At 40.0% G+C, this 15,047-nt stretch overlaps 1 protein-coding gene across 8 annotated transcripts in view; it reads left to right on the plus strand.

The window, feature by feature from the left end:
- The first annotated feature begins 648 nt into the window (after nt 1-648).
- The window catches only part of TRAPPC8 (trafficking protein particle complex subunit 8), a 96,396-nt gene continuing 81,997 nt past the window's right edge, over nt 649-15,047 (plus strand). Inside the window, exons 1-3 of one of the 8 annotated variants that reach the window (XM_074987236.1) lie at nt 649-983; nt 8,094-8,288; nt 12,837-12,920. In XM_074987236.1, coding sequence (XP_074843337.1) covers nt 827-983; nt 8,094-8,288; nt 12,837-12,920 — 436 coding nt within the window. In that variant the 5' untranslated portion in view covers nt 649-826. The remainder of the gene's footprint in view (nt 984-8,093; nt 8,289-12,836; nt 12,921-15,047) is intronic. The other 7 variants (XM_074987234.1, XM_074987241.1, XM_074987237.1 and 4 more) reach the window with 7 other exon arrangements.

The raw sequence follows: 15,047 nt of genomic DNA on the forward strand, positions 1-15,047 counted from the left end.
AACTAGTTAAAAAATCCACACAAATCAGCAAAATCTTTTGATGTCACCAAACGTACATTTTATATATTTACTGCCAAAAGGAGCCAGATGCAAAACTTCGGTTAGTTGTCTGCCTTGTGGGGCTCGGCGTTTAGTTTTCCCTGGTGCCCTCTGGAGCATCATCAGCTCGGTGCTGCTTTTATGTTTGGGTCCGTACGGTGTCCTCTTGAAAGCCACATGCTCGGTGGGCTTGCCTGGTTCATTGCGCTCAGAGGCCGGGTACTGCATGGTGCTTGCACGGGCCGCCTGCCTCTCGGGAATACGGTCCTCGGCACGGGACCCGCACACACACGGGTGCGTGCTGAACTCCGGGAGCATCTGGCAGGGCGCTCCTCATCCCGGGCCCTCCGGGCCCAGCCCCGCCCGTGTGGCAGGAGCGCGCGCCCCAGCACTCAGTCGCGCCCCACGCACGCCGAGGATGGACGCGCGCGGCCACTTGACTATGACGCGCGGCCTCGGTGGCCGCGCGAATTCTGCCTTTGCGCTCGGGCCCGGCCCAGTTCCACCTCCGACCCCGGCGTTCCGCTCAGCTGTTGGACCCGCCCCGCCGCGCCCTTCCAACCAATCACGTGAGGGGCCGCGGAGGCTGCCGGGAGTGGGCTGTAATCTCGGCTCAGGCTCAATATGGCGGCTCAGGGAGAGCGCTAAGAGGCCGGCGGGGAAGGTTTGGTGGCGCGTGGGGCCCTGTGCCGGCCGGAGTGCGGGAGCGAGCTGGGAGCAGAGGGACGAGGCGGCGGCGACCGGGCGGGGGAGCGGCCGGGGCCGGGGCTGGGCCTGCGGCGGGGAGATGGCTCAGTGCGTGCAGTCGGTGCAGGAGTTTATCCAGGACTCGTTCGTGCCCTTGGTGGCCGCGCTGTGCAGCGAGGAGGCGGAGAGACTCACCCGCAAGAACAACCTGGGCTTCTCCGAGCTGGTGAAGCCCTTCTGCCGCCTCACCTCGGAAGGTCTGTGCCGGCCGCGGGAGGGCTGCGGGACGGGGCTTGTTTACATGGCAGCCGCCGGGCGGGGCAGGAGAGCTGTCACTGGCACCCACCCTCGGCTGGGAGGGCCGGGGCCGTCCTGTCCCCGCCGCGACAGGGCACTGGACAGTGGTTGTTTTCTCGCGTCCCGGCTGTGCGCCCCCCTGGCCGGGGAAGGAGATGCCAGCGCCGTGCACCCCTCTGCCGGACGGGCTGCCCGGGGACAGATGCAGATCAGGGCAGGTGTCGGCAGACTTTCTGCAGGCTCACGCCTAGGGAAGGAGGTGTCGCTTATAAGGGTTGATTCCTAGTCAAGTCTTGTCTGACCCGCAAGGTTGTTGTACTCCTGAGTGGGCACAAGGCTATACACAGCTTAGAAGTGACTTTCTCGTCTGTGGAGACAGACTTCCCAGTGGAACTGGTGGCTTGCCCTTTTTTGTTTTTTTTAAATGTTAGAATAGTGAAATTTTGCTGGGTCAGGTGTGTCCCTGGAATTTTTGACATCCTGCTTATTGCAGGACATTAGTGCAGCCTTATGGCAAAGGACCTTTTGGAGCAGTGTCAGTTGACAATGTAGACAGCCTACAGAAAGAGTTAAAGTAGCTTCAGGTTCTTTACTAGTCTGAGTCCCCCTGTCACTTTGCATAGTCTTACAGTTCTGTCTTTCTGTTGAGTGATCTTTCTTTGTTGTTGTGTGAATACTCTAGGTAGAGAAAAGAGGAAATGGACTGGCCATGAAAGATACATATTGAAACCAACTTTACCCAAAGATTGTCAAATGCATAAATTGAACATTAAAGAAGAAATGGGAAAGATTTTTTCTTGTTTATAATTTCTGGCTTTTAATGTAGCAATTTTAAATTGAAGGTCTTCTTTTTAAAGCTCATGGGGAGAATTATTGGTAACTCTACCACAGTTAATATTGGTTTGTTTTCTAAGTAGCATCAACAGAAGTTTTATCAATTTCTCTTTTTAAAGGATACCTAATGGCAAAAGAGTCTGATACATATCTCACAATTTACTAACAATTTTTTATAGGTGCTTCAAGGTCAACGTGTGTATCCCAGTGTGTTGACACTTCAGATACAATTCTTTCCCATCTTTTAGCAAAATAAAAATCATGTACTCTTTCCAGGAATAATTGAATATTCAGGTTGTTACTTATGGAAGCCAAAAGAATTATGCGTGGTTAAGGATCAACCTCCATCCCTGTATAAACAGCCTCCTGGGGTTGCCTTTAAATCATAGAAATATAGGACCGGAAGAGATCATCTAGTCAGAGCACCCCTAAGATGAAACAAAGCCAGATAAACTTAGACCATTCCTGACATATATTTATCTAACCTGTTTTTAAAATCTCTAAAATGGGATTCCAGAATCTCCTTTGGAACGCCATTGGGGTATTTAGCTGTCCTCATGGTTAGGTTTTTTGGAGAGAAGGACTTTCTTAAATATGCTTAAGGGCAAGAAATATTGGCCTAATCAGCAGCCAATCTTCAGTGGGCTTGGAGAGCAGTTCATCATCATCTTTTTAATAGCCCTTAACACAGGCTACATCTACCGTTAGAGCTGGAGGTGTCATTCTTAGCTCTGACAGACAGGATTTTGTTAGCTTTTATTCAGCTAACTTTCCAAAAGTAGTCGTGTAGGGGAAGTAGCATGGGCAGCGGCAAGCAGCAATGAGAGCTAGCCATTTTTATCATGCTAGGTTGGTGAGAGCTAACATGAGTATTGATTGCACAGTTGAGCAGAGAGTCACACTCCCAGGTCTGAGTGTAGACAGAGCTGTAGCTGAAGATCATCAGATTTTTCTGTCAGTGCCTTTTATGTAGATGGGGAGAGGAAGCGCTTTTGCTGCTTCCATTGGCTGAGAATCTCTTTGAGTTTTAATGTCTGTTGTACTGTCTTTGTTCTGAAATCTTGCATTCCAGTTAAACTGCCAAGGATTAACTATTTTGATGTGAAATATTTATAACATACGTGGTCACTTCAGACCTCTATGCTAAATTTGTAATATAGTGTTTTTTTTGTCTCTAATTAACATAATCCATAACAACACTCCTGTCAAAGAAAATACGCCCTGTGAACTAGCCAGAATTGTGAGGGTAAAAAAAAAATCTATCTTCTAGTTTGCTCCATTAACTGGCCCTACTTTTTTTTTTTTTTTTAAACTTCGTCTCCCTGCTATGTGAACCCTGGATTCTATTTTTCTACTCCATTTGTCTGAGGAAGTGCATTTTACACATGAAAGCTCATGAACTAATACATTTGTTAGTCTCTATGATGCTACAGGACTGCTTGTTGTTTGTCTAACATGGATACCTCTGAGTTTTAAATATCCTAATTTAGTGTTTGATCTTTGGACATTAGAAACAAGGAAATTCTTTGAAACAAGTGAGTTTTACATGATGGCGTGTGATAATTGGGGCAACAAAATTAATTTTATGTTTAAAAAAGACTTTCATTAAATGTTGTAGTTATTTAAAAATGTTAGTGTTATGTGTGTGGGTTATTTCTAACTCTTCCAGAGGTAAGAAACTGAAAACATGCCATAGTTTTTATATTTGTTTTTATTCTCATTGCTCAAGAATATTATAAGATGTGTGGATAACAGCTACAGAATATCTGCCGGTATTGTTTGTGTTTTGTAATGATCAAAACTGACTTCTGTTTAGCAAATGAAGATGTGCTATTTAGGGAAATGGCACTGTAGGTTTTAAGAGACCTGCTGAAAGACGTTACTTAGTTTCTTCCATTTTAAAAATTATCTTGCTTTACTGGCACTAATACTATCTCTGTCTCTTCTCTGTTTTAAAGTGGGTGAGATAATTTGTTTTTCTGGGACCACTTTCTGTTGGTGAGAGAGCTGGGCTTTTGAGCCACGGGAAGGTTCTTCTTCAAACTTGGGAAAGGCATCACAGACCTGAAGAAGGGTTGTATGCAACTCAAAAGCTTGTCTCTCATCAATAGGAGTTAGTCCAAAATACAAGTTCACCCACGTATTCCCTCTTATTGTCTGACAGACAAAATTATAACTACACCATATTTAAAAACGGAATTAACTTGCAGTGCAGCCATTGTATAATATTGACCAGCTGCTGGGAATTTTGCCAAGTTCTCCTTAAGGAAGGAGTCACTTAGGCTTTGAGGTGAAGAAGGTAGAGCTAACTAAAAGAGGAGTACTTTTTTTGATGTTTAGGCTCAGAGGGATAACCGTGTTAGTCTGTTGCTTCACAAAAAAGTAGATTGCAAACAAGACTAATTAATAATATAATTATGTAATAAATAGTAACAGAGAGGGAGCCATGCTAGTCTATATACTATCAAAACAAAAAGCAGTCAAGTAGCACTTTCAAGACAAGCAAAATAATTTACTAGGTGAGCTTTTTGTGGGGCAGTCTGCCTCACGAAAGCTCACCTAATACATTATTTTGCTCGTCTTTAAAGTGCTACTTGACTGCTTTTTGTTTTGATACGTAAGAAATACATTTGTGAGCCTTTAATGTGCTACAGGATTGCTGCTTGTTGTTGGTTTTTTTTTTTTTTTTTGATAACTCTGTACTCATTTCTCCCACATACATGCTCTCCTTCCAAATCTACTTCATTAAGGCTTTGTCTACACTATGAAATAAATTCCAATTTATGAAATTCAAATTTGTAACGCTGGGTTTTATAAATTCAAATTTGAATTTTCTCACTTCTCCACAAATTCGAGTTAGTGCTGCCACACTAAATGGTCAGAGATTGACTGTTGCATTAGTGCATTGTGGGAACCTATCCCACAGTTCCCTCAGCTCCGTAGTATTCTGGGTTTTTTCGCTGGTGTAGTATGGGGGGAAAAGTGCTCTGCAAGTGGTTGTGGGTATGTGATGTCATCTTTCCACATTGCATTGCCCTCATTCTGCTCCAATGATAAGCAAACGGCCACTTTTTCAGAGGGGAGAAGGAAAAGTAGGGAATCCCAGGCGAAAGAAAACCAAATACCCTGGCTACAGAAGTGACTGAACCATGTAAACTGGTTGCTCAGCTACTTTTCCCCCACAAAAAGAACACCTTTATGTATGACTTTTGTCTGATCAGCTAGCTAGTGCGCCAGGCAGGGGACTGTCATATTGACGTGTGCCATCCAGAGTAGTCAGAAAGAAAATGAATTTGTATTCTTGATACCATTCAAATTTGCAGGCCTCCTGTTGTTACCTTACTTCCTGCACACCTGGAGAGCATCAGAGATGCATCTAGCCAGAAAGGAATACATGTGGGACTCCTCTGGAGGCCAGTAAAACCAGTTTAAATAGAAGCTGTTTCCCCACTACCATTAATCTGAATGCTTACATTCAAACTTCCCATTAATCCCACTTGGATTGTTGTAGTAACAATGTTGGCCATGGCGTCCTCTGAATTTGAAATAATGGTATTTGATGTGTGAACAGTCCCAATTTAAAATCGAGCTAAGTGCCTTAGATTCGAATTTATGCTGTAGTGTGGGCATAGCCTAAGCAAAGAAAATAAAACAGGTGGTCACACTTCTAAAGCCCTTATGTTGGAGTGTTTTGCTGGTCTCTGAGCACAGATATCTTTTTTAAGGAATGCCCACAAAACTGTCTTCATTACCAGTGTTTAACTTGAAGGATAAGACTCCAAGAGGTGCAGGAGCAGTTCATTAACTTGGGACAAAATATAAAAATTAGGCTGCATGGTTTATACCAAACTTTAATGATTAGGGCAAGGCATTCATGGAGGCAGATCATTTTACGTTACATCTTAGTGCAAGAAAACTGGCGATGTCTTTTGAAGCATCTGATGCTGGCTGCTACTGGAGACAGGATATTGGGTTAAATGGACCACAAATGTGATGCTATGTGGTACTTTCTGTGTTAGTATGTCCTTAAGATACCAAGACTTGACTTTAGGGAGCAAATTATTCAATGATTCCGTGGACAAAGTTCTGTACTGCTGTAGCTGTGAAGCATACCGTTGGTTCAACCTGCCCATTTAATGAAAGAGACTGAGAAGCTGAACTTTATATTGACTTCTGAGCCAGCTTAAAGTACAGAGTACTGGCAAATGTGTTCTTACCTGTGTCCTATTTGGTGAAAAAAGATGATTGAGGCATTCTTCTGACAAAGCATGAATAAGTATTTTCTTTTAAAAATCTTGTAAGTAACCACCTGATTTCCTCGCATCTATGTTTTTTATTTATTATTTTTTATTAAAACCACACGGAAGTTGGAATTGAGTGGATATTGAACAGAATATGTATTTTTAAAAGAAGCAGTGTAAAATATCTACAGTTAATATATTTTATTGTTAAAATTTTGATGGTCAAAATTTAATCTTGGTTAAATTTTCATTGTTTTAAATGAATGTGATACTGACATAGAGGCTGTGACAAAAAAGCATGTTATAGCTAGGAAATCTATTCCTGTCAAGAATCATTTGAGGAAAAATCCTGATTTTTATCCAACTACAGGACTAAAAATGACTGGTAGTATTTTTGACAGTTTGTCCTATTAATATTTTTCATACACTGAGTGGAACTTCTTGGCATTTAGATATGCTTGTCTCATTTTAAAATCCAGCTAATGCAGCCAAGTTTCTGGTCTTTGGTTGAATAATGTCTAATTAATTCACAAAGACATTTAAAATTAACATTACCTTTGTCACAGCTTACCTTCAGTGATTAAAGTCTGAGTTCTCTATCCTATCGTCAAGGTATTGCAGCATGTATAATATGTAACAGTAGAGGCTGTGACAGTTTGTAGGCATAACAAGTGTGAAAGTCCTATTTCTGTATAATTTTTTTCTGGTTTGTGACAATACTAGTTTTGTGAAATAACTCTTTAATTAGTCAACTTTGTCTTGCTATTAGAGCTTGCTTTGAAGTAATTCTGTGAAATCTGTAGCAAGTCTCTAACACTTTTGGATAGCTTTTATTGAGAATTCTTTTTTAACTTGGGATATTGACTGTTAGCTTCTTGGTAGCTGTGGTGCTTACTCATTGCAAACAACATAAACGTATAATGTTTTCTTTTGAGGTACAAGAATTGAATAGTTGAATCCAGGCCTTTAAATGTACTTGGCTGCTATTCTGCTTACCGTTAAAACACCTAACAGCCATATGGTGGGCTGCCTAGTTAAATTTTTAGCCCCAAGATAGGTGTCTACCTTTTCTATGTGATGTCTGGGGAGAGCTCAGTTCTTGATTAGAGCTTTTTCAGAAGCTGGGGACAGTTGAATGGCAAGCTTCTTGAGCTAGCCAGAATTAATGGTGAGGAGCAGCTGTCTTGGTGCAGCTGGTTGATGGACTTGACATGTGCAGCTACTTCCCCTTGGGATATGCAGCTCTGAACCCTCTCCTCAAAAGCCAGATCAACTGATCCAGTGTCCAGCATCCTCACAAGTGCTGCCATATGTCTTTCTCCTGCTCATGCTTGATTCCACACTTGTAAAGCAAACCTGTTTTTCTGTGTCCCATCTCCCATGTCTTTTGGGGAGGTATTCTGCTGCTGTTCCATCTGTGGATGGCCTGTATCTGGCCTTCCTAATGTGGAGGTTGGCAGCCAACAGTGTTAATCGTGTTTAGAGCACACCTTTAAAACTTGAGTCCCCTAGTGCCAAGACTGGCATTCTCAAACTAAACAGAGGAACACTTGGGGGGCCCCCTAGAGCTCTGGCTTATTAACTGTGAGTGGTATAAGTGCTGGTATCAGACTTTGAATATACTGCTGGTGTGGACTCAAGCATCAGTGAGTGTAGGTAGCCTCTGAGTGATGGCTTTGTAAATTTCAGTGTTGCCTAAATAGTCGATTTAAGTCAGTGTCTAATTCCCTAGTTAGCAAGTCCATTTAAGTATTGGGGTCCTAGCCTTTAATATATTTTCATTTAATATTTTGGTGTATAAAGCTTCTTATTACAGCATCAGACTAGGGTGTCATGGAGAAAATTCTTAGGTTAAATTGCGATCTTTTTAGTTATGTAAGTTCTCTTTTTAAATGTTAAATATATTTTGTCAAGGACATATTAATGCATCCAGAGCTAAAACACAGTTGTTGCAATAAAATACTCAGTTTAACAAAATCATTTTCTCTTTTTTAGTTCACATGAGAGATCCTAACAACCAGCTTCACGTAATTAAAAACTTGAAAATTGCTGTCAACAACATTATCACACACCCACCTCAGCAAGGAGCTATTCGGAAGCTTCTAAATGATGTTGTATCAGTCAGTCAACCAGCTGAAGGATTAGTAGCTAATGTGATTACTGCTGGAGATTATGACCTCAACATTAGTGGTATGTAACAACATTTATTCTCTGTGTGTGTGTGGTTTTTTCCCACTGTGTCTTAAATTGAAGCTTTCTTCATTTTCAGATCACTTTCAGGTGGTTCATTTTTACTTAATACAGTGTCCCTGAATATTGAGTACCACTGTTAAACTGCTAATATTGTGATTCTTATCTAAAATACCTTGGTAGCACACATTAGAGCTTTTATTCGGTGACTTTTTTTTTCATAAGATGTAACTGGATCCCAAATATTAATATGATGCTAAAAACACTTGTTGATCAGATTTAATATTAAATCAATTGTGGATTGTTAATTCTGACTGGGAAAATTTTTACCTATATTAAAGTCCTCCACTTACTTTGGAAAAAGTACTCTTCCAACAATTTTTACTACCATCTTTAAAGATTATAACGCTGCCAACTTCATTCTGAAACCAAATATTTGTCATTACACGCTGTTGTAAATGTAAGCATATAGTGTACTTGATCTGAGGCATCTAAATCTATGAAAACACATCTGTAACATTGAGAACAACAAAAAGTTTCGTGGCACCTTATAGACAGATACTTTGGAGGATAAGTTTTGTGGGCAAAGAGATGCTTGAGTGGGGGCGTGGTTTCAGAGGGGTATTTAAAGAGTGGGGTCCCAGTAAGGGGGGAGGGCCAGAGCTGACAAGGTCTATTCAGCAAGGTGGAAATGGTCCAGTATCAACAGTACTTCAATTTGCATTGGCCAAACTGGACAGTCTCTCTGTAAAAGAATAAATGGACATAAATCAGACATCAGGAATGGTAATGTACGGAAGCCTGTGGGAAAGCATTTCAGTCTCCCTGGACACACAGTAACAGATTTAAGGGTGACAGTTCTGAAACAAAAAAAATTCAGAAATCAAATGGACAGAGAAATCTGAGCTGCAATTTATTTGCAAATTTGACTCCATTAACCGTGGATTAAACAGAGACTGGGAGTGGCACGCAGTTTACAAAGACAGTTTCTCTGCTTTGAGTGTTGATAGCTCCCCATTAGATGCTGATGATGGCTCACATTCCCCTGTCTGATCTGACTTGGTTTTTTCCTCTTTTGATAAGTACTGTTGATACTGGGCCATTTCCACCTTGCTGAATAGACCTTGTCAGCTCTGGCCCTCCCTCTTACTGGGACCCCACTCTTTAAATACTCCTCTGAAACCTGCCCCCCCCCCCCCCAACCCATGCATCTGATGAAGCAGGTCTTTGCCCACGAAAGCTTATGCTCCAAAATATCTGTTAGTCTATAAGGTGCCACAAGACTTTGGTGTTCTCGAAGCTACAGACTAACACGGCTACCTCTCTGATGTCTGTAACGTTGCCACCATAGTACTCTCATAGTATGAAGCTAAACCTAACTTTTTTTTTTTTTTTTTCTGTACTAATCCTTATTGTATTGCCATCCCCAAGCTCCTAAAAATCATTACTTTAAAATAACTTCTAGGGGTGCAGGGAGGTTTGCTTTGCCTTCTTGTTTTCACCTTTAAGACTGACGTATAGATCCTTCCTTCTCTTTGGTGGCTGGCAATAGTTTTAAACGACTTAAACTTTTCCTATCTTTGCAAACCTTCAGGAACTAAAACATTAAAGAAAATACCAAATATCATGAGATGTGATTGGTAATACTGAACTTCCTCCTGATTAAGGTCCTCATTCTGGAAATCATTTAACTGCAAGCATGTTATGTCCTGTTGAACTACTTGAATGCTTAAAAAGTTTAACATGCATTGGAATGTTTTGCTGGATTAGGATCTTGGTGTGTTATTAATAGCTCTGATGTCTGCTTACTACTCTGAAGATTAGCAGCTTTTATTGCTGTGTGTTTCTTTGATAGATCTAAAAGTCAGAAGTAATATTTGAGGGTGTCTTTCAGTTTTAAAAACAACTAAATCTGTAACATGCTATGAAATGATTATTAGTTTCTTTTCGAAATAATTAAAGACATTATCTCCTCAATATTGAAATTGGTTTGTAGAGCCAGTTTCACTGTTTCCATGTCTCTGTCTGCCTATGATAGATGTTGCTTAAATGTTCTTTACATAGTGCAGCTCTGCAGAAATGTGGAGAGCCCATGTAGGTGCATATGGAATTGCCATCTTCCATGTACCAGAGCGAATTGTTCATAAGAAAGTCTCCCATCATATTCTTCCAGACACTGCATTTTTTTCAGGTTTAGTAGATTTGAATGCAACCTTGGAATATCAGTTTTTTCTGCAGTGCTGGAAAACATGGGTACAGTTATTTATTATTTTGAATGACTGTTTCATAACTAAGATTATATATACATGGAGATTGTTTGTTTGTTTCTGTCAAAGCATGGTTTCGTGTTTCTAATCATTGTTGAGATGGGGCTTCCTGGTAATATATGGAGAGAGCCATATATTCTGGATGCATTTATCTACCTTTAATCTGAATTTTATTTGTGCTCTGTGCTTTCATACGCTTCTGTTTTAGGGCACCATGGGGAACGAACACTATACTGCCAGCGTATATCTGCTCTTGCTGCCCTATGTAAATTGGTTGTGTTGTGTTAGGGCATGACTAGGGCCCTAACAAATTCACAGCCGTGCAAAATATATCACTGACCATGAAATCTGGTGTCCTCCCATAAAACCTGGGTTTATGTATGCTTTTATGCTATATGATACAGATTTTACAAGGGAGACCAGTGATTCTCAAATTTGGGCTCCTGACCCAAAAGGGAGTTGGAGGGGGATCACAAATTTATTTCAGGAGTAACAAAGAGGGAGCCGTGCTAGTCTATATACTATCAAAACAAAAAGCAGTCAGGTAGCACTTTGAAGACTATCAAAATAATTTATTAGGTGAGCTTTCGTGGGACAGACCCACTTCTTCAGACCATAGCCATACCAGAACAGACTCAATATTTAAGGCACAGAGAACCAAAAACAGGAATCAAGGAGGACAAAGCAGAAAAGAATGATCTAGGTGAGAAAATCAGAGAGTGGAGGGGTTTGGGGGGAAAGGATACTTGGCTTAATATAATTCTTGACCTCCCCCCCACCCCTCCACTCTCTGATTTGCTCACCTTGATCATTTTTTTTTTCTGCTTTGTCCTCCTTGATTCCTGTTTTTGGTTCTCTGTGCCTTAAATATTGAGTCTGTTCTGGTCTGGCTATGGTCTGAAGAAGTGGGTCTGTCCCACGAAAGCTCACCTAATATATTATTTGGCTCGTCTTTAAAGTGCTACTTGACTGCTTTTTGTTTTTATTCAGGAGTGTCATGGTTTCGCTGCCTTCAGCGCTAGAGAGCAGTAATATTGACTGGGTGCCCAATTTTGAAGGCAGCACCCTGTCAACTGCAGTGCAGAAGTAAGGGTGGTAATACTGTTTCCTTTAGTACTGGGTGTATGGAGAGTGTTAGCTGCTGACAAAGGTCCCTCTTCTGTGAGCAGCAGAGCAGAAATAAGGATAGTAATAACATACCATATTTCCTACTTCTGTGCTGCTGCTGGTGATATCTGCCTTCACATTTGGACTCCCAGCCACCACTCTCTAGCTGCCCAGCTCTGAAGGGAATGTTTCCACCCACAGCAGCACAGACCTAAAGAGGATAGCAGTTTGCAACCCTGCCTCTCTTACAATAATCTTGCAGCCCTCATACATCTGCTTCTGTATTTAAATCTGAAATTTCACAACACTGAAAATCCTACCATTTTACCACTTTGAAAATCTTATGAACATAAAATTGACCAAAATGGGCCATGAATTTGGTAGGGTATGACGTGGTCTCTATGGTGCAAGCTGTTCAGAAAGGTACTCAAAGTGGTGTTCCACAACCTAGTCACTCAACAAGTGACATGACTGTTTTTTTTTAATATTGCAAATCTGTGAGAGTCTGCAAAGCAGCTTCTCATGGCTATAGTATCTGATTTTGGTATAACTGTAAAGTACCTTAGTCTCTTGTCTTAAGTGACTTTTCTGTTTGTAATGAAATTGTTTATCAGTCTACCTCAAAGTATCAGTGTAAATTTCCAGGGTGTGGTGTGTTTAAAATGTTTTGTCATTTCCTTGTTCTTTGCTATTAGTTAAATCGGCTGCATTACAGGTTAAAAATTAAGAAACTTTATAATTTAGCTTACTTGAAAGAAGGCCATAAATAGTTCTGTTCCTTACTCCTAATTCCTTTTCTGGTTTTGCTGTCATCTCAGAAATTTGGTATTATCTGGTTACGGATGTGGTCTTTTCTCCCTGGAAAACATGTGACAAATAGAAATGTTTCATCCCTTGTGATATGTGTTTCTGATTCTTCACTTGCAAATCTCAACGTCCATTGAAGTCATCGAGTTTCGGTGCACAGGAAATGAAGGATGATCTCTATGATAGCATATGGTGAACTGTCTAACTTGTAGCATGAAACACTTAATTCTTAGGAGACAATTGTTTCAGTCCCTGATGGTGGACGTGGTACAGTACTTGACTATTTCACACTACCAAAACCTAAGAGCAGATGGTATATATGCACCTGACACTGTTTAGCTTAATAATACCATGTTTTCTCTGTCAGATCGCTCAGTTAAAGCTAGTGTTCCTTGGTACAGTAATTGGAAAGACACACTGATGGAACTGAACACATCCACGTTTTATTCAGGTATTTTTTTTGTGATTGGTATGGGTTTGCCAAATTGCCCTTTATCTATTCCTTTTCCATGTGCCTCGTCCACCTTTCCTTACCATTCTGCTGTAACTGTTCAGCACTTTCTTTGATGTAGAGTTTGATTGTGTATATTCCTATTTTTTTCCAAAAATAAAAGCTATTGGTTGTGGTAGTATAGTTTTTCTTTTATTATCCATAATTCTTCTCTTGTCACTAATTAACAAATTATCTGTGGCTATTCCATAGAGTCAAACTAAGTACAGAATGAACAAATAAAGTTCTGATACCATAAAATATTTTCCCTTGTTGCACACATGGAATTATGTGATGTCACACTGCTCTAGTATTTCAAATGAATCTTCTTCCCTCTTTTCTCTTCTCGATTATTCTGTAGGCATACTAGCGTTACGCATTTTAAAACCTTAATATTAATATCTTAATATGCAGTAAAAGATCCTTTATGCTATTGACGTTTTCTGTAATGGATTCATTTATTCTCAAGAGTACAAAACTTTAAGAGCTCTTTTGGTTTAGATAACTGTTGTAAAGAAATAAGGTAGCTCTTACTAATTTGCTAATTTACAAAACACTATGATGTATAAAAATATTTAGATCCGTGATCTTAAATATTTAAAGATTGTACATATTGAAGTTATACCTGCTATTAAAAAAAAAAATCAGATTTGCCATAGAAGTTTGCTTTCCAGAGGGTGCTAAGTGCCTTCTACTGATTGCACATCTGATGTTCTGGAACGTTACTCCAGGAGCAAAATGTATGTAGAACTTGGCAAAATCAGATCTCTTCATTTCTTTGGCTTATAGTAAATGGTTGTGGTCATATGGAAAATGCTTGTTGAGCAGTATTTACTATCTTAATTAAATTTTCAGATGTGCTTGCTATTAGTACTCTAAACCTCAGGCAATATAGGGAGGATTAGAGAGGATGACACTGCATGTTAAATGCAACAGTGGGCAATATTGAATACATCTACGTAGATGCAATACCACTTTTTTTTCTAAAATCAGGGCTAAAGTTCTACCTAAAATCAGTTTAAAAATCAATAACTTTCTTCTTGTATTTAGTTTTAGATAACTTGAGCAGTAAATACTACAGAGCTATCGTGGTTTCCTAAATGTTTTTCAGTGCTGAGAACTCAGTATATTAGTGTATACCATATAGTGTGATAAACTGAAATACCCTTGCTTTGTACTCTCCTTCCCGGAACAGTGGGAGAAAAAACCCCTCCAGTTATGGGTGGCAGTGTCTCAGTCTAAAATATTGTCAAGTGTCTTCCCTTTCCACTGTGCTTATGACACCAGGACCTGCTACACAGTACTTGAGAATTGAATGCTCTTGAAATGCAAAGTACAATTTGAAATGAAGTCTGATACACAGATTTGTGTCCTTTAAGGCACTATTTTAGAGTTGTAGACTATGTGTGTGTGTGTGTGTGTGTGTGTGTGTGTGAGAGAGAGAGAGAGAGAGAGAGAGAATGGATCGTGCAATGAGCTGCATTTCCACATCCGTTCTTTTAATAACAATCTATGGTTTATCTGAAGTAAAGATCTTAAAATATACAGTATTATATGTTGGGTGTCCTACACCAATTTTTCCTCACAGTATTAACTCTGTGAAAAAGGCTGAGATTTTAATAAGGATTTTACAGATGGCTACTTAAATTACATGTAAATATTTTTATACATTGTGGTACACTGTGAATGTTCCTGATTTAAATTAGTATAGAAAGTGTGCTTCAGAGATATTATTAGACTTCAGGTTAAATATGGTGGCTTGAAATTAGTATGTTTTAATGTTCTTTTAATTAACATTTATTGATATTAACATCAACATTGATTGAGCTGGCATAAATGTATGTGAATATTATGTTAATTGAAAGGTTGATAAAATCCTTTATGTATAATCCTGTTTGTTATCTATAATTTCTTATATAGTTTTCTTTCCATGGCTCAAGGAGGATGGTTAGGTGGGTTGAAGAGAGGAGTTAGCAACGAAACTGCCATATTTTAACATTTTACTTGTTGGGAGCTGAGAAGGTTGGAAGAGCTGTTTTTTTCACTGGTCTGCCTTTTGAAAGTAGAGGAGAAATTCTAGGTAGATGG

The sequence above is a fragment of the Carettochelys insculpta genome, chromosome 2 (genome assembly GCF_033958435.1).
Source record: "Carettochelys insculpta isolate YL-2023 chromosome 2, ASM3395843v1, whole genome shotgun sequence".
Classification (NCBI taxonomy): domain Eukaryota; kingdom Metazoa; phylum Chordata; order Testudines; family Carettochelyidae; genus Carettochelys; species Carettochelys insculpta.